Source organism: Mauremys reevesii, linkage group 5 (assembly GCF_016161935.1).
Source record: "Mauremys reevesii isolate NIE-2019 linkage group 5, ASM1616193v1, whole genome shotgun sequence".
In the NCBI taxonomy this organism is placed as follows: Eukaryota; Metazoa; Chordata; order Testudines; family Geoemydidae; genus Mauremys; species Mauremys reevesii.
Genome location: NC_052627.1, coordinates 2,158,312 through 2,177,431, shown reverse-complemented (window position 1 = coordinate 2,177,431; position 19,120 = coordinate 2,158,312). Strand labels below are relative to the sequence as shown.

Below are 19,120 nucleotides of genomic sequence, written 5' to 3'. Positions count from 1 at the left end.
ATATTACAACTCATGATAACATCAAGTTTACATGTGCAATTTTAATTGTAAAATAAGAAGTCAAGCAGTAGTTAATTGCCGTTTATTAGATTAAGTGCTCTAAATAGAGTTTTCTTCATAGATTGAGCCACAATGAGAAGTCTCCAAAAGGCTTAATATAGCTGGTGGAAAGTTAGGGATAAGAATAATCAATCCTTTATTCTTCCCCGAATGACAAATACTTCCTGAGAATAGCTAGTGTTTCTAGTGCACTTTGCATATTATACAACTGAAGCAGTAGAGAAGACAGACAGAGCTCTCGAAGTCAACAGCTCCACTAGGAAAAAAGTTCTATGAGTAACATTTCAGAAAAAGGTTGACTGAAAAGGCAATTCCTTCCCATGGCAAGTGGTTATGTTGATGTGCGTTGCCCTCTCCCTCCAAAGGAGCTTGTCTGATCTGCAGGTGTTCCCATCCTCATGCCCCACCCCCCTTTAAGAAAGTGCTGTCTCCTGGCAACAATACAAAGATAACAACCAAGCACCTTCAGTTCTGCTTTTATTTTCACTTTCAGTTAAAAACAAACCATTGTTCTTTTAAGAGAATAATCCATTCATTTGTGATTATAAAGTGCATTTTTTCACCTTGAACTTTGTGTACAAAAACATTTAAAAAGACACAAACATGCAAAAACAGCTTAACAAGGCACTTCCAGGCATAAAAGAAAGACAGCAATGCCTCACTTCTACATTCCCATTGGCGAAAGAAAAGTGTGAAAAGGAAAGCTCCAAGAAGTTACCTTTTTTATGTTTTAGAATCATCATTGGTCAAAAAGACAGTTCCCAGCACAATGTTTACACAATGTCAATGTGTATGTCACAACTTCCACAGCTTTTTCCCATTCACTGCGGTACACCATTGCTTCCATTGGCTGGTATGCAAGGGCCCCTTCATTGTACCACCAGAAGGAGGAAATAAAAGCACACTACTACCCACAGCACTACAGACTCTCACATCACTGTTGCATTTTAGGGTGTCATGGTTAGGATCTAAAGGTGTGCTAGAATGTGTTAGCTAGAAGTACATGAAGCAAGCTGTACACTAGGTTTTTAGAACATGTTAGCTAAAAACAACCATACCTTTAAATCCTAGGCAAGTTAAACCCTTGACTCATTCACAGCCCAGCTTTGTAAATCAAAGAATGATTTTAAACCAAACCTGGATAAGTCTTTCCTAAAGACACCTTTACGGAGGACACTATTTAACTTATCAAATGGAAATTCAGGAAACAGACTTTTCAAATTAGTGAATGAAGCTTGTGCAACCCATGTTTACATACACATAGCGTCAATTTAATGCCTGAAATTAGTGACTGAGTACAATAATGCTTTCCACGGCCCAATACATTGATGCAAAGATAAAAAAACTATGCATTCTTCCCATAAGCTCATTGTTCTTACTTAATCATGTCTAATAGAAGGTCCTAAAATCCTTTAGGAGCTCCTAAAATTATAGGTCAGCGCAGAAATGTTTTGTACTGTGGTCTCCAGAATTTAAAAATTGATGTTTTAAAAAGCAATTTTGAATTCTGGAGACTAGCATAGCCATTTGCTTCTTCCTGTGCCCTCCCCACACAAATACTGGGTATGTGCCAAAAGTATAACATTTGTGTTCTAGAAAAATACAATATCTGGAAATATTAAATCCCATTTGAATTATTCCATTTAAATATATGAAATAAGTTATTCTGCTCAAATAGCAAGACATTGGCTTAATGATTGCAGTGAGTAATTTAGCTACATTCTCTCTGGCAGTACCTAAAATGACTGTTCTTTGCAATTCACCTCACTTCCAAAACAAGCCACGGTACTCTCCCCTCTACCACAACAGATCTTCCTTTTCAACAAGAGCAATGATGGCATCTCATGCCCTTGAGAGATCCATTTTCTTGGGCAGAACTACATTTTGTATGGAAATAGCACTGAAGGCCAATGCGTGCACTTAATTGTGATAGCTTCTACAATGTCAATACAAGATACAGATGTGACAGCTCAGTATGTAATTACAGTGCAAGGCTGGTGTTCTAGCAATCTAAGTGAACCCATTCTAGCATGAAAACAGTGAACAAAGAGCTACACATCCATTCTAGTGAGACAAGCTTTAGACAAAACAGTTGACTTGGATTAATACAAATGTTCAGAACTTTTTAAAAGCTAGCAGTCACATTTCAGAAACCTTTGTAGTTGAAGCCACTGCTGTGATATTGTACACACAAAAAGTTCTGAGCCAAGGCACTCACACCGCACTAAAAAGTTAGTCTCCCGAATAAGCTGTCTTCATAGGACATGACAAACGGCAGCAGTGAGGTCTGTTTATCAAAATTTCAGACCCACTACAGAAACAAATTCACAAACATGCAGTGTACTTACTGTCCATGCAGACTCATGCATGAACCCTTTGGCACCCGGTTTCTTAACAGAATGAAAGCTCATTTTACATTAGCACTAAAAGTAGGAGCTGCTGCACTCCCCAGGCACAGTAAGGCAGTTAATAGAGATACATATTGAGAACAGAATGGTGATTTTTCAGCACCTGCAAGATTAAAAATTAAAAAAAAAAAGAAAAAAATCCTCAGTGTTACTCCCCAAGTAGTTCTAGGGCACTAGGGAGGCTGGAAGACCTTCTGGGCATATCAACAGTTGCAGACAAAGAGCTCGTCCCCTCCAGTAAAAATGGTTTTTAAAACACTTGATGAGTCAAAGGATTTAATCCCAAAGCTACAAGGATACTACACAGTTCTAAAGGAAAAAAAAATTCAACTCCTCAACATGGGCAATCCCTATGAATTTACTACACAAATTATATTTAAAAATATATATATCTTACAGATGAACTGGTGACTAAGCATACCAGTATCTTCCTATAAATGCAGATATCTCCTAATGTCGCATGAGGCGAAGCTTCTAGTCATGGTTATTGCGTCATTTCTAGAATCTTTTCCATCTCTAACCAAAAGGCTCCAGCACAGTAACAAGGTCAGAGAGAAAGGGACATTCATGTCTCCCCCTTGCCATAAGCAAGCTAGTTTAGCTTTAATATCTCCTGTCATGTATAAATTACCTGTCAAATAGTCTTCTAGCAAAGCCAACTTGCATAGTGCTACAGAAATGGTAGAGCATAGTTAAAAAAGCCTCCCTCTTTAAGATACTCAAGCCTGTAACAACCCTAATGTGCAACACAAGACACTACTACATACCTAAGTGAACAATGCAATCACTGAAGTAGTAAGTGTTTAACTGGAGGAGATCAGCAGCATTATACAGAAGAGGACTAGCAGCACTGGGCAGAAGCCATAGTGAGGTCTCCCATTCTACCAAACTGTTTCCAAGTGTTGAATCTGGGGGGTAACTATCATGATGCACAAGACACTTGTTTAGCTGGTATTAAAACCACTTGCGATCACTGAACGTTACAGTCATCTTGCTTTACCCCAATGGAGCTTTGCAGAGCCATGTAAAGTGTCATTTATCCAGCCCTTTAGCAAACTTCACGTTCAGGCCAATTCCCAAGCTTGCAACAGGCACAGCACCAGTTAGAAAATCAAGACTCAGTTCCTCCATTAGTAGTAAGGCCCTAGCTTTTCATACCCTGAATAGCTAGGCCACTCAGGAAACAAGCCATAGGAGCACCTCGGACTTCCAAACTGATCAAAGGCAATGCCAAAATCAGGTCCAGCCTGAGGCTGCGAGACTTCCCGAGCAGATTTCAGTTCAGACTGTATGATCCTGTAATTCAGGCCTCTGTTGCTGTCCCAATACACTTTCCCATCACACTCGTAATAGACTGCAAACTCGATTCTTTCATGGGATTGAATTCTCTCTGGCAAGCAGATATCAAAGGAAAACGTGTCCTTGTCTGAACCTGCGTAAGTGTCCTTGACATATTGGCACGGATAGTCCGTGAAGCTTTTCCAAGTGTCAAATGTCATCCTGATTCTCAAAGTCTTCTCGAAAGCAAGATTCTTAACCTTCACTGTGCCCACAATAGCTTTATCCTTTAGCATGCAGTTTTCCAGGCAGACAAAATCTGTCTGAAGGCGATTTCTGAAGTCCAAGTAGTCTGCAGAAGGCTGTACGAAATCCAAGACAAAGTTGTCTCTCTCTACTGTCGTCAGACCCACAATATTGTCTATTAACTCTGTGATGTTGAATGGAATATCTAACGGGTCATCAAACTCTGAAAACACCTTAACCATTGTCAGAGCCAAGCCTCTGCTATCGGCAAAAGAAACTCTCTTTTTCACCCTATTTCCCCGGAGAGATGTTGCCGCCTCTCCAGGTTCACTGAACTCAGCCTTGCTGTTCTGAATGCAGGGACGTAATGGTTTGTTTGCCTTTGGAGCGATTTTACAAGCAAATCTCTCTCTTCTCAAGGGTGGAGAACACAGATACAGCTGCATGGCTATGTCCACAGCCATTGCTGGTGTAGGAGCAAAGTAGTCCAGTATTCTGAAAGAAAGAGGGGGGGAAAGGTGAGTTTTCATCACATAATGATATGACCTGAAAAGGAGCATAAGCAAGCAACAAGAAAACTTTATTATGCTGGGACATGAGCTCCTTTTGAACTTCAATTTCTGCTACATACAGCCAGCTGCTGAATAGGTTTTTTCTGGAGCACACCTTGCCCCCTCATTCCCCTGCAATAAAACATTATCAATGACAAGCGTTAAAAGCAAAGCATTCGGAGAATGAGAAGAGTAAACTGGGTTTTTATATTGCATTTCCTCTATTCTGACTGCATAAACCATTTTGTTTGTTAAATACTGTGCAGATATCAACCATCTTTAAATGAATCCAGGCTGTAGGACCATGACTAACAATGTTTACTAACCCAGGGAATATTTCTTCTACTCTGTCATGATAGGTTGCAAAATACTCAACCCAAGTATAGTGCTTTACTCCCCCATCCCACCCCCTGAATGGCTGTGCTGTATTATGGTTAAATGAACAATGGAAGTTAATGTAAAATTTCAGTAGTTTCACTAACTTAAATACAATTAAATATTATATTTCTGCTGTGGTCTCCACCCCAAGAGAGTCTGATATTTTCTCCACTTCACTGGGTAGCTGTAGCTTCCTTTAACAGTAGAAACAGGAACTGCATATTTCATCAGCAGTAGCAGTATGGAACTGACATGACCTCTAGGGGGGACAGAACCACAGCAGAACCATAGACACTAGACTTTGTCATTTCTTATGATAACTCTTCAAGTTATAAGAAATGACAAAGTTTGGTGTCATCCCCCAAACTTAAAAAATCAGGTTATTTCAATATGCTTCCCCCTCCTCAGACCCTTCTGGCATGATTTTGAGCAGCCAATGTTCTCATGAACACTGGGGTTAGAGATGAATGCCTTATACAACATGATACTCAGTAGATCTAGCTCTGTTCTTGAGACACTGGCAAAATGGTAATATGAATGTGATCCTAAGGTTTGATACTATTATCTCATGGGCTACCGACACTAAACACATGGTGCTCAAGCTTTCCTGTCCCATCCAATATTACTTTAAGGCCATGGTGATTCAGGAAATAATGGATAAATATATATGTATAAATACCCATTTTAAATGGTCACTGAGATGAACAGTGACATTTTGGCAGGGGACCAAGCAGTGTAGCATGGAAGTATTCTAGACCCAGTCCCCAGAAAAGGCTAGCAGATACTGCAGGGTACGTGCAGCTCCACAGGATACGTGCACTTAATGGTATCGGGAATTACATTCAATTAAAACCAAAGGGACCTTTAGCAAGCTAAACATGCTATTTTAAAAAAACAAACAAAAAAAACCCACCACTGGTGCCAAGAGCCACCCCCACCCAAGCCAAATCTCAATCTGACAGTCTCCTGCTGTTTGTGTGCTCACCAGTATCTGGCCCAGGGTCCCCACTGACTGAACTCCAAGCCCCAAATTAATACCACCTTCCTCAATCCAGGGAGTCGCCCTCTCAGCCCCCAAGCTAGGTGCTAGGCAGCACCCCCCTCAGGAAATCAATTGATGCTGGCCCCACAAAACCTTCTGCAGCAAAGCAGGTGCACTAAGGACTTCTTCCGTCCAGAGAAGACCCCTGCCAGGTCCAGAACTGGGCATGGGGAATCCAAGGAAGCCCTAGCCAGCCTGAAAACCAGTGCCTGCAGGCCTCTTGTCCACCACTCAAGCCTGGTCTACACTAGGCGTTTAAACCGGTTTTAGGAGCGTAAAACCGATTTAACGCCACAACCGTCCACTCTAGGAGGCACCTTATATCGATTTTAATGGCTCTTTAAACCGGTTTCTGTACTCCTCCCTAACGAGAGGAGTAACACTAGTATCAGTATTAACATATCGGATTAGGGTTAGTGTGGACGCTGATCGACGGCATTGGCCTCCGGGAGCTATCCCACAGTGCACCAGTGACCGCTCTGGACTGCAATCTGAACTCGGATGCAGTGGTCAGGTAGACAGGAAAAGCCCCGCGAACTTTTGAATATTTCCTGTTTGCCCAGCGTGGAGCTCCGATCAGCACGGGTGGCGATGCAGTCCGAAATCAAAATAAAAAAAGAGCTCCAGCATGGACGATGCGGATGTGATCGCTGTAAGGGCAGGCAAATCTGTTCTATCAGCGCTCTGTTACAGAAGACGAAATTCAAAATCATTTTTTAAATATCTCCAGACAGACGCCATAGCAGGGACTCAGCGCACTGCTGCGTGGCAAGCGTAACGGAAAGCCAAAGAATCAAATGGACGCTCATGGACTGGAGGACTCAAGCTATCTCACAGTTCCTGCAGTCTCTGAAAAGCATTTGCATTCTTGGCTGAGCTCCAAATGCTTCTAGGGTCAAAAACAGTGTCTGCGGTGGGTCAGGGCATAGCTAGGCAATTTACACACCCCCCCCCCCCCCCACCCACCCCCAGAAGTGAAAGGGAAAACAATCCTGTCTTGACTCTTTTACATGTCACCCTATCTTTACTGAATGCTGCAGATAGACGCGATGGTGCAGCACTCAACACCAACATCCTTGCTCCCCCCCCCGCCATGGGTGACTGATGGTACAATAAGACTGATACCCATTGTCATCATCAGCCTATTGGCACATGGGGCAGTGCAAAAGGCCTGGTAACCATGCGTACTAGCATCGGTTAGGTCGATCAAGGGCGCCTGGCCCTAATTTTTCCTGGTAGATGGTACAATATGGCTGATAACCATCATCATCATAGCAACAGGGGGCTGAGCTTCATCAGCCCCCACCCTTCATGTGTAAAGAAAAGATTCAATTGCCTCTGGACTAGCAGTAGGATGCTGGGCTCCTCTCCTCCACACTCCTTAATGTCCTATGTGGACTATCATAGCAACTGGAGGCTGCCTTCCACTCATTTCTCACTAACAAGTATTCCTGCATTCTTTATTACTTCATCACACAAGTGGGGGGACAATGCTATGGTAGCTCAGGAAGGCTGGGGAAGAATGGAATGAACAGGTGGGGTTGTTGCAGGAGCACCCCCTGTGAATAGCATACAGCTCATAATCTATGCAGGATCTGACACAGAGCAGCTGTGCTCTCTGGTTCTCTGATACAGTGGTTCTCTAGTACACTTGCCCATATTCTAGGCAGGACTGATTCTATTTTTAGATACCAAAAAGGAGGGATTGACTCGGAGTCATTCCCAATTTTGCTTTGCCCTGGCTAAGAGCAGCCAGGGCACTTATGACAGCAGCAAATGGAACGGTGCAAAGGACTGGTAGCCATGCCCATCTTATTACCAATTTATGGTATGGTAGATGGTACAATATGGCTGATAACCATCTCTGCTATCATGCAAAAGCAAAGCATGCAGCTGTGTGCCACTGCTGAATCGCCTCTGTGAGCGGCATCTAGTACACACGGTGACAGTCACAAAGGCGAAACAGGCTCCATGATTGCCATGCTATGGCATCTTCCAGGGCAATCCAGGGAAAAAAAGGCATGAAATGCTTGTCTGCCTTTGCTTTCCCAGCGGAAGGAGTGACTGACGACATTTACCCAGAACCACCCGCGACAATGATTTTTGCCGCATCAGGCACTGGGATCTCAACCCGGAAATTCAAAGGGGGGGGGGGGAGGCTGCGGGAACTATGGAATAGCTACGGAATAGCTACCCACAGTGCAATGCTCCAGAAATCGACGCTAGCCTCGGACCGTGGACGCACACCACCGATTTAATGTGTTTAGTGTGGCCGCGCACACTCGATTTTATACAATCTGTTTTGTTAAACCGGTTTATGTAAATTCGGAATAATCCCGTAGTGTAGACGTACCCTTAGTACCAAGGGCCTGTGGACACCACCCCACCAAGCAGAGAGCATTCAGGGTGCGGGTGTCTCCTGCCAGGCCTCCAGAGAGCCTCCCCTCTCACAGGTAGGGTCCCCTACCATTACAGCAGGAATTTCTACCCAGGGCAAACGGCCCCACCTGCCACCATCCACTAGAGCCCTTCCTCTCCCACAATTCTCTGCCTGGGTGGCAGGAACCCCCTGCTTAGATAGCAAAGCAATGTTCGTGGTGGGGGAAGGCAATGTCTCGGCACACATATAGAATACTCTACTGGGGTGGCTGGGTATCATCAACGGCCCCTCTTCTAGACAGTGTCATTCCCCCTCCCCCATGTCTCCTGCTACAGGGCATTTGGGAGGGTAGCCCCCACCTACTACAAACAGCAGCAGCAGCCATCTTCCTTCCCCCACCTAACTGTGCAAAGATAGTAGCACTGGAGCTGTGTCTGCATCATTATGTTGTTCACACTCAAAGGTTCTTCCCTGCAAACATCAGAACTGGAAACAATTGTACACTGACAGCCTATTGCTTAGATTCGAATGACACATGCATGGGCAAGAGTCCGACTTGCCGGGGATGAACTGTTTGTTCTTCGAGCCCTGAAGAATACAGGATTGATAAAGCACGATATAGCCCATTGATTTTATTTAACACGTGATTTAAAATGAAGAACTTTTCCTTTAAAAAAAATTCAATGACTCCTCTCCTGCCACTCCCAAATCAAAATCTACGGGCCAATCTCTAAATGAGACCGCAGCCTCACAACAGCGGTTGTTTAGAGAGAACCAGGGATAAATGAGGGCTGGCCCACACTAAGAAGCGGGGTCGAACTAGGGTACGCAAATTCAGCTATGTGAATAGCGTAGCTGAATTCGAAGTACCCTAGTTCGAACTACTCACCCTTCCAGACGCCGCGGAATCGAAGTCCGCGGCTCCAAGGTCGACTCCGCCACCGCCGTTTGCAGTGGTGGAGTACCGGAGTCGACCGCGGCGCTTCCGGAGTTCGAACTATTGCGTCCAGATTAGACGCGATAGTTCGAACTCCGAGAAGTCGAACTCACCGCGTCGACCCGGCTGGTAAGTGTAGACTAGCCCTGAGAGATCAAGGCTGCCAACGGCTATTTAGAACCGTAGTACCTTACAATTACAATACTCAGGCCAAGAACTATGCTCCTTACAGAAAACTGTCTACACATCAGCCCTTCTTCAGAACAGCATCAAAATATTTCATCTGTAAGTTGCATTCAACAAGGACTTCTGTTTATTCAGAATGTGTGTCAAGACCTGAGTGCAAAAGTGCATTCCAGCAACTAGCTCCTCCTCTGCTTCCTCATCATAGCCCAACACAGCTCAAATCTGACTAAAGTGCTGCAAGCCTCACAGAACAGCATTAAGTCCACGCGTGCATTCTCTGCTCTGCTGTACATGGTCTTGCCAAGCCTCTACTTACACACATGAAGCTATTGTTTGTATGTGCAATTTCATCCTGCAAAACAATACAGCCACAAATATTCACAACTGCCTGTTACTTCAACCAGTCTCAGATGCATTACAGGGTCATGTCTCATTACAGTTAAACCTAGTTAGTATTTGAGGAAACTAATAATTGCAGCCTCAATGTCCCTGGCAATATCTGGATAATGAAGGATATACTGTATTATTTAATAAAAAGTTTTTCTATCAAAAAGCCATTTTGGGACATTCAACCTAAGGGTGTTTAGAAGTCAAACCTCATGATGCATCCTATTTAAGCTATTAAAAGTCACAAGGCCAGATCTACTGAACTGCCTGCAATTTTCAGTTACGATTTTATACCTCAAGATGTGAATTTTTGCTCTGGATTGACCTTGGGGCACTTGCTTCAAAGTTCAAGAATGCTGGGTGGGACTCTGTTGAACAACCCTAAAAGGAATGGAGAAGCTTTTCATTTAAGTCAGAGATTTACAGTAAGGTTAATGAACTGTCTCAGGTTTTAAAACATTTGGATCTTTAAAAGTGATTCAGTGAATAGCTGTTACTGGAAAGATGCCCACAAACTCAGCTTTGAAAAACACAGGAAGTGTTCAACTACAAGAATGCAGGAAAAGTGTGTTTAAAGGGACACTGACAACTTGATATCTTCATTCTTTTAAAGAAAGTTTGAAGCTCAATCGCCCAGTTTTCAATACCACCCCAAAGACTTTGAAACTATATTACCCTGCCAGTTTCACCCTCTTCTCTGAGCAAATACTCCTGCCCTTTCTCCCACTCCAGCTTTATAAGCAAACATGGAAACAAAACTGCTTAAATCCAGGTTTGTCAACAGTCTCTGATTATATTGGTACAGATCCAGAAATAAGGTTTGTCTGCAGCAGATTAATATAACATCGAACATTAGCAAGCATCTTGAAAGCATACTGACAACAAACAAGTTGAAGACAGTTTTACAGGTATATTATATGCTGCCTCTTAGGTCCAGAAGAGGGGGCAGTTTATTCTAAGTAAGGAAGTATTATGCTAGTACCACTTGGTAATCAGCTGTCTTCATTTGGGCCAGGTATATACAACAAAGTTTTGATGGCATATCTATTGGTCATGAGGGCGGGGGTGTGTGTGTGGAAAGAGGGGAGATGGAAAAAAACCACACCAACCAACCAAAATCACACAGCCAGTTATGCTGACAAAAGCCCTTGGGTAGACACAGCTACGCTGACAGAGGAGTAGGCAAGGCCTTGAAATACAGTTGATGCATAGGTATGGTCTCTTGAGAAGTTCCAATACCTTTTCTTCTCATCCTCTCAGAAAAGGGGAAGATTGTCTAGGCCTCTCTTGGGCAGCTGGAACTACCAGAGAGTCTGGAACAAGAGAAGAACAGAAGTTCTGAAATTCCTTCTCAAGGGCTTGGGACCTACAGCACCTCTCCCCTAGATGTAGCTAGTACAGAAGCTAGAGTTAGCCACAAATCCTTCACTTGCACCAACATCTCTTCATTTATTGGAAGGGCCCATTTAGATGGTAAGCTCTTACAGGGCAGGAACTATCTCTCGCTACGTCTATGTACAGTGCCCAGCATAATGGGACTCTGATCTCAGAGACCTCCAGGCAGCACGGCAACACAGATACAAATAAATTACTTTGGAAAATCCAGCCATTATTTAGGTATCTAAATGGGAACAGAGCTCTTCTGGGAGTCTGGCCCTACAGTGATGTTAGTCAATGACCTGTAGGAGAGCAATGGTGCAACACATGTCCCTCCTCACGGGAAATCAGCAAACAGCAGGTAGGACAGCCGGCAATGGGCTGAATGTCATTCTAGGAACAGCATAACATGAAGCCAGTAAAATGAAGCTCACAATTGCACGTGATGAGCTCCAAGCACATCCTGACAGATACTAAATGGCCAACAAGGCTAAAAAATCTTACCACTATCAATGAACAATTGATGCACGGCAAAAACTAAGCTCTCAGAAAAGGGACCAGAGTAATCTGAAGCAACCACACCCCTTATATATCTGCAAGAAAGGAAGCACTGTAACAAGGGGATAGGCAGGGTGTGACCACAAACTCAACACTGCTGCCAGAAAATGTCAAGCTTTCACTGCTGCAGTGCAGGTCACCATACAGACAATGCACTAAGCACTCTGCTCCCAGGCACCAGAGAACCCACACACTGTTCACTACCACCACTTTGACTTCTCTGCCAAGCAGCCCTGAAGAACTTTTTGGAAAAACTTTTACTGAAGTGTCTAGGAGAAGCCAGTTTGAACAGAGGCAGCATGCAGGTTAGAGTCTCAAAGTTTGAAGAATGACTGTGGGGACACCACTTCTATGAAGGAGGGAATTTACTACTGAAGCTGTGTCTACACTGCTACTTTCAGCGCTAAAACTTTACAGGGGTGTGAAAAAACACTCCCGAGCCACAAAAGTTTTAGTGCTGAAAAGTGCCAGTATAGATAGCGCTTTATCGCTTTTTATTGCCAGGAGAGCTCTCCCCCGGGGATAAAGCATGACTACACTGCCCACGTCGTCGTGGCTGTGCTGTAACATGGGCAATGTAGACATACCCTAAGCCCTGGTCTACACTGGGGGGGATGATTTGGATCTAAGTTACGCAACTTCAGCTACCTAGATCTACTCACCACGGTGTCCTCACTGCAGTGAGTCGACTGCTGATGCTCCTCCATCGACTCCGCCTGCACCTCTCGGCCTGGAGGAGTACCGGAGTCGAAAGGAGAGCACTCGACTAGATGTGATAAATCGATCCCCGGCAGGTAGTATAGACATAACCTTAGTTTCTACAGCACTTACCACCCCAGAACAGAGGTGCTTCAGTTACAGATCATTAAGAACCAACACAAACAAAAACATTAAATCAAATCCTGGACAAAATAAATGGCATCTCAGATTGTGGCCTACAGGTCGGTGAACTTCACCCAGAGACTTTACAGGCATTGATTTTCAGAAGATGGAACTCTTAAATTACAGAATTATTGAAATTTAGGCCACGTCTACACTAGAGACCTTAGAGTGGCATAGCTGTACCAATGCAGCTGCTCTCCTGTAAGATCTCCCGTGTAGCCGCTCTATGCCAGAGGGAGACAGCTCTCCCATCGACATAATTAAACCATCCCCAACAAGCGGCACTAGCTATGCTGGCAGGAGAGCATCTCCTGCTGACATAGTGCTGGCTGCACCACCAGCGCTTGTCGGTGAAACTTATGTCACTCAGAGGGTTGTTTTTTTCAATACCCCTAAATGACATATAAATTATACCCACAAAAGTGGTAGTGTACACAAAGCCTTAGGTTGTGATTACAAGTACTTCTCATCCACGTTACCTATTCTAATGAAGAATTCACATAAGAATTCAAGGCCACTCAAGGTCTTTAAAGGTTGTCACCACCTACAAGCGCACCTGCAAGTGAGCGAAAAGCCAGAGCAGTGACTCTGGGTGTTATGTTCATGCATGTCTACCTGAAATGAGGCGGAGAGGGACAGGTGTGTTCTAGAAGACCAGGAGTCTTCCCGTGGGCTTGAGGACTAGTCCTATTCAGAATGTAACACAGCAGTGAAGCTTGAAGGTAACCAAAGCATCTGATCACTGGGAGGTCTGCACTAGCGAGTAATGACTGCACATCTCCTGGCCAGCCATAGATGAAACACCATAGACCACCCGTGTCATCTGGGAACAATGATGAATCTAGTGAGACCCAGAAGTTGCAAGCCATTCTGGCAAAGAGCACAGACCCTCAATAGATGATCAGACCTCCAAATACTTCTCCCTATCAACAGTGACTCCACACAAGAACAGGAACAAAGTGAAACCCTCTGAAGACACCACATGCCTCAGAAGGAGCAACCCACAAAGTGAATCCCTTAAGATCCTACAGGAGAGGCAACAATAGAACATAAGAACAGCCATACTGGGTCAGACCAAAGGTCTATCTAGCCCAGTATCCTGTCTTCCAACAGTGGCCAATGTCAGGTGCCCCAGAGGGAATGAACAGAACAGGGAATCATCAAGTGATCCATCCCCTGTCGCCCATTCCCAGCTTCTGGCAAACAGAGTCTAGGGACACCATCTCTGCCCACTCTGGCTAATAGCAATCGATGGACTTATCTTCCATGAATTTATCTAGTTCTTTTTTGAACCCTGTTATGGTCTTGGCCTTCACAAGACCCTCTGGCAAAGAGTTTCACAGATTGATTGTGTTGTGTGAAAAAATACTTCCTTTTGTTTGTTTTAAACCTGCTGCCTATTAATTTCATTTGGTGACCCCTACTTCTTGTGTTATGAGAAGGAGTAAATAACACTTCCTTATTTACTTTCTCCACACCAGTCATGATTGTATAGACGGTTATCATAACCCCCTTAGTCCTCTCTTTTCCAAGCTGAAAAGTCCCAGTCTTATTAATCCCGCCTCATATGGAAGCTGTTCCATAATATCATTTTTGTTGCCCTTTTCTGTACCTTTTCCAATTCAGTCTCTTTTCTGAGATGGGGTGCTCACATCTTGAAGGAGCGTACCATGGATTTATATAGAGGCAACATGATATTTTATGTCTTCTTATCTATCCCTTTCTTAATGATGCCCAGCGTTCTGTTAGCTGTCATTAATATAAAAAGCTACTGGCAGATCAAATGGACACTTACCGCTAGATCAAACAGTTGACACAAGTCTAAGTTCCACACTTAGATCTGAACCCAAATCAAAAGAATCAAAGACCTGAACATCTGTCAGGGAAAGTGTAAGTATAATTGGCCCTGCCCCAACCCAGGGGGCTGGAGGAGATGATCTCTCAAGGCCCCTTCCAGCTCTGCATTTCTCCAAGTCTGTGGAATCCGAGGGTTTCTGGAATCGACCCATCACCTTCCCTAAAACCCATTTGCTACTGTGGGGTGAACCTGGCAGAATAAACTGTCCCCGCGGTTCAGACACTTGCCTACAATGTGGGAACAGCCGCTGCTGTGACCCCCCCCCCTTGGCAAAGCCAGACTAAAGCATTCAAGTGCGCTAAAAAACCTGCTGTCTCCAAGTCCGCTAGAGACGGTAGTTGAAGAAAAACTGTCTCGCTCTCAAGCCGAAATACTAGTTGTGGGCAAATGACTCCTGGCCGCCGCCTTGCAGAGACCCCTTGCAGCAGCCAGGCAGCCGAGGCCCAGGGGCTCCCCTGCCGAACCAGGCTGCGAGGCTCGCCTCGGGGCCGAGCGGAGCCAGGACGCTGCCCAGCTGCCGCTCCCGGGGAGGCGCGGCCGGCGGGCGGGCAGCCAGGCAGCCGCCCCGAGGCCCGCACGCGGCCGGGGGTTTAACGCTGCCGCCGCCGCTGTGGCGGGAGGCTCGCGGGACCCGAGCCCGCCTGTCGCTCGCTGCCGGGTGCGGGGAGCGGGGCCACCCTCGGGCTCGGCCGGGCTCGCCCGTTCCCCGGGGCCCCGCGGCTCCCCGGCCCGGCCCGCGGCTCCGTACCTGGCGCGGCGCATGGGTCCGGCGGGCGCGCTCAGCCCGGCTCCGGGTCCGGCTCCGGGTCCGGCTCCGCTCCGGCTCCGGCGGGCCGAGGCTGCCGAACCAGGCTCGGGGTGGCGGGGGCGGGGCAAAACCGCGTCGCGGCACTAGTCAGCCCCGAGCTCCGTGCGGACCAGACCATCCCCGCCGGAGCCAATGGGAGCGCGCCGAGCCCGACCTGCCAGCCAATGGGAGCGCGGCTTCCGCGTGATCCGCAGCAGCCTAGCGCGTGGGCACAGCCCCCGCTGGTGCTTTGCGGAGCAGCCGCGCGACACACACCCCCCGACACAGCCCCCCCCGGCAGGAGTGAGGCAGCCCCTCCCCCCGGACACAGCCCCCCCGGCAGGAGGGGGGCAGCCCCTCCCCCCGGACACCGCCCCCCCCGTTGGGCAGGAGTGGGGCAGCCCCTCCCGGACACAGCCCCCGGCCAGGAGTGGGGCAGCCCTCCCCCGGACACAGCCCCTCCGCCCCCGCGGCAGGAGTGGGGCAGCCTCTCCCCGTTACCCCCGGCCAGGAGTGGGGCAGCCCCTCCCGCCCGCTACCCCCGGCCAGGAGTGGGGCAGCCCTCCCCGCCCGCTACCCCCGGCCAGGAGTGGGGCAGCCCCTCCGCCCGCTACCCCCGGCAGGAGTGAGGCAGCCCCTCCCCGGACACAGCCCCTCCCCGCTACCCCCGGCAGGAGTGGGGCAGCCCTCCCCGCTACCCCTCCGCTGGGCAGGAGTGGGGCAGCCCCTCCCCCCCGTTAACCCCCCGCTGGGCGGCAGGAGTGGGGCAGCCCCTCCCCCCGGACACAGTCCCCCGGCAGGAGTGGGGCAGCCCCTCCCGGACACAGCCCCCTGGGCAGGAGTGGGGCAGCCCCTCCCCGCTACCCCCCGCTGGGCAGGAGTGGGGCAGCCTCTCACCCCCGTTATCCCCCCGCTGGGCGGCAGGAGTGGGGCAGCCCCTCCCCCCGGACACGGCCCCCCCGGCAGGAGTGGGGCAGCCCCTGCCCCCCGTTACTCCCCCGCTGGGCGGCAGGAGTGGGGCAGCCCCGCCCGGACACAGCCCCCGGCAGGAGTGGGGCAGCCCTCCCCTGTTACCCCGCTGGGCAGGAGTGGGGCAGCCCTCCCCTGGACACAGTCCCCGGCAGGAGTGGGGCAGCCCCTCCCCCGTTACCCCCGCTGGGCAGGAGGGGGCAGCCCTCCCGGACACAGCCCCCCGGCAGGAGTGGGGCAGCCCCTCCCCCCGTTACCCCCCCCCTGGGCGGCAGGAGTGGGGCAGCCCCGCACCCCGTTATCCCCCCTGCTGGGCAGGAGTGGGGCAGCCCCTGCCCCCCGTTACTCCCCCGCTGGGCAGGAGTGGGCAGCCCCTCTCCCCTGGACAGCCCCCCCCGGCCCAGGGCTGGGAGTAGGCAGCCCCTCCCGCCAGACACCCCCCCCCCCCCGAGGCAGGAGTGGGGCAGCCCTGTCCTCCCCTATACCTCCCCTGCTGGGCAGGAGTGGAGCAGCTCCTCCCCCCCCCGCCCAGGGCCGGGAGTGGGCAGCCCCTCCCCCCAGACATATCCCCCCCGCCAAGGGGCCGGGAGTGGGCAGCCCCCCACGCACCCCTGCTGCCCAAAGAAACAGAGTGATCCCCTGGGTGTGGCCCTCCTCCGGAGCCAGGGGTTGGAGCAGGGAGAGATGCCCCCATGAGGGCTGGGTGAAGTGGGATAACCCAGGGGGAAGGGCCAGCCTGAGGGATCTGCGGGGACCCCTCCAGGGAGAAGCCCAAAACTCCTGGGAGAAGGACGGACACTTAGGAAGGGGCACTGCGACAGACCGACCCGCACCGCTGCCTACCTTGGCATTATTCCTGGGCAGCGCAGTCACCTGCCAGTGCCAGCTACCTTATCCCAGTGGGCTCCCCTCGTCTAGCATCTCCCTCCCAGCACTTTGCTTTGGGACCTTCCATTTCACCTTTGACAATGTTCGCGCCCCTCTGCCCCCTTTGCCCTTTATTATCTGATCAATCAAACACTAATTCCTGCAGAGCTTCTCCAAGAAAGGGGTGCTGCAGTGAGGAGTTGGGGAGGGGAAACCTTGCTTTCCATGCTTGCTATGAACACAGGACAGGAGAGCTAATCTTTCTATTGCACAACATTTCCACTCAATAAAAAGATAATCTTAACTAAATTAGGGGATATAAATGAGCAATTAAGCAAGCACCTTACAGCGCTACATTAGAAAGAGTAGTAGGGCTTGGCTACACTTGCGAGTTACAGCGCATTAAAGCAGCCCCAGGTATCCTAGCTCACTCCCTGGCCACACTGGCAAGGCATGTACAGTGCTCCGACTCCAGAGCTAGAGCGCTCCTGGTACTCCACCTTGGTGAGAAGATTAACAGTTGGTGCGCATTGGCTGAAATGCCTGGGAGTGAGTGTGAATGAGGTGTTGCATTACTGTGCTCTGATCAGCCTCCAGAAATGTCCCATAATCCCCTTAAGTCAAGTGGCCACTCTTGTCATTGTTTTGCAGTCACTGCAGGCATGCCGATATGCCTTTTGAAAGCTCTGTTTCTGACAGCTGGCTGCTTATCTGCTCCGGGACAAAGCAACCATTACTGTGGAATGCTGTGTGTGAGAGAGAGGTGGGAGTGGAGGAGGATCTGTTGCTGTCTGAACTTACAAGACAGCATGCTGACATGCTCTCAGCCCCCCCAAAACCCACTCTCTCTCCCGCTACATACACACAACGAACTACCTGTCACACTCCACCCCACCCCCTAATTTGAAAAGGGCATTAGAATCATAGAATCTCAGGGCTGGAAGGGACCTCAGGAGGTATCTAGTCCAACCCCCTCCTCAAAGCAGGATGAATCCCAGATAGATTTTTGCCCCAGATCCCTAAATGGCCCCCTCAAGGGCTGAACTCACACCCCTGGGTTTAGCAGGCCAATGCTCAAGCCACTGAGCTATCCCTCCCCCCTGGTAATTCTTTAGTAATTAATTCAAGGTATCAAGTATCAGAGGGGTAGCCGTGTTAGTCTGGTTCTGTAAAAGCAGCAAAGAATCCTGTGGCACCTTATAGACTAACAGACATTTGGGAGCATGAGCTTTCGTGGGTGAATACCCACTTCTTCGGATGCAAGTAGTGGAAATTTCCAGGGGCAGGTATATATAGAACTAACCTTGTTATCTCTAGCCTGCTTCTTGCTTGCTTATATATACCTGCCCCTGGAAATTTCCACTACATGCATCCGACGAAGTGGGTATTCACCCACGAAAGCTCATGCTCCAAAACGTCTGTTAGTCTATAAGGTGCCACAGGACTCTTCGATGCTAATTCAAGGTAGTTAACACATTTAAGAACATAAGAATGGCCGTACCGGGTCAGACCAAAGGTCCATTTAGCCCAGTATCTGTCTACCGACAGTGGCCAATGCCAGGTGCCCCTGAGGGAGTGAACCTAACAGGCAATGATCAAGTGATCTCTCTCCTGCCATCCATCTCCATCCTCTGACGAACAGAGGCTAGGGACACCATTCTTACCCATCCTGGCTAATAGCCATTTATGGACTTAGCCACCATGAATTTATCCAGTCCCCTTTTAAACATTGTTATAGTCCTAGCCTTCACAACCTCCTCAAGTAAGGAGTTCCACAAGTTGACTGTGCGCTGCGTGAAGAAGAACTTCCTTTTCTTTGTTTTAAACCTGCTGCCTATTAATTTCATTTGGTGACCCCTAGTTCTTGTATTATGGGAATAAGTAAATAACTTTTCCTTATCCACTTTCTCGACATCACTCATGATTTTATATACCTCTATCATATCCCCCCTTAGTCTTCTCTTTTCCA

General features: G+C 48.2%; 1 protein-coding gene across 3 annotated transcripts; it reads right to left on the bottom strand.

Annotated features, from left to right (window-relative positions):
- Positions 1-520: 520 nt before the first annotated feature.
- On the bottom strand, positions 521-15,426 carry PPP1R3B (protein phosphatase 1 regulatory subunit 3B). Of its 3 annotated transcripts, none has more exons than XM_039542351.1 (2): positions 15,277-15,426; positions 521-4,487 (listed from the first exon to the last, which is right to left on the bottom strand). In XM_039542351.1, exons 1-2 carry the CDS (start codon positions 15,288-15,290, stop codon positions 3,599-3,601), a joined length of 903 nt encoding a protein of 300 aa, XP_039398285.1. In that variant the 5' UTR covers positions 15,291-15,426; the 3' UTR covers positions 521-3,598. The 3 variants fall into 3 exon arrangements, with proteins under 3 accessions (XP_039398285.1, XP_039398287.1, XP_039398286.1); XM_039542353.1 differs by lacking the exon at positions 15,277-15,426 and adding an exon at positions 11,093-11,144; XM_039542352.1 differs by lacking the exon at positions 15,277-15,426 and adding an exon at positions 10,148-10,234.
- Between the last annotated feature and the right edge of the window lie 3,694 nt (positions 15,427-19,120).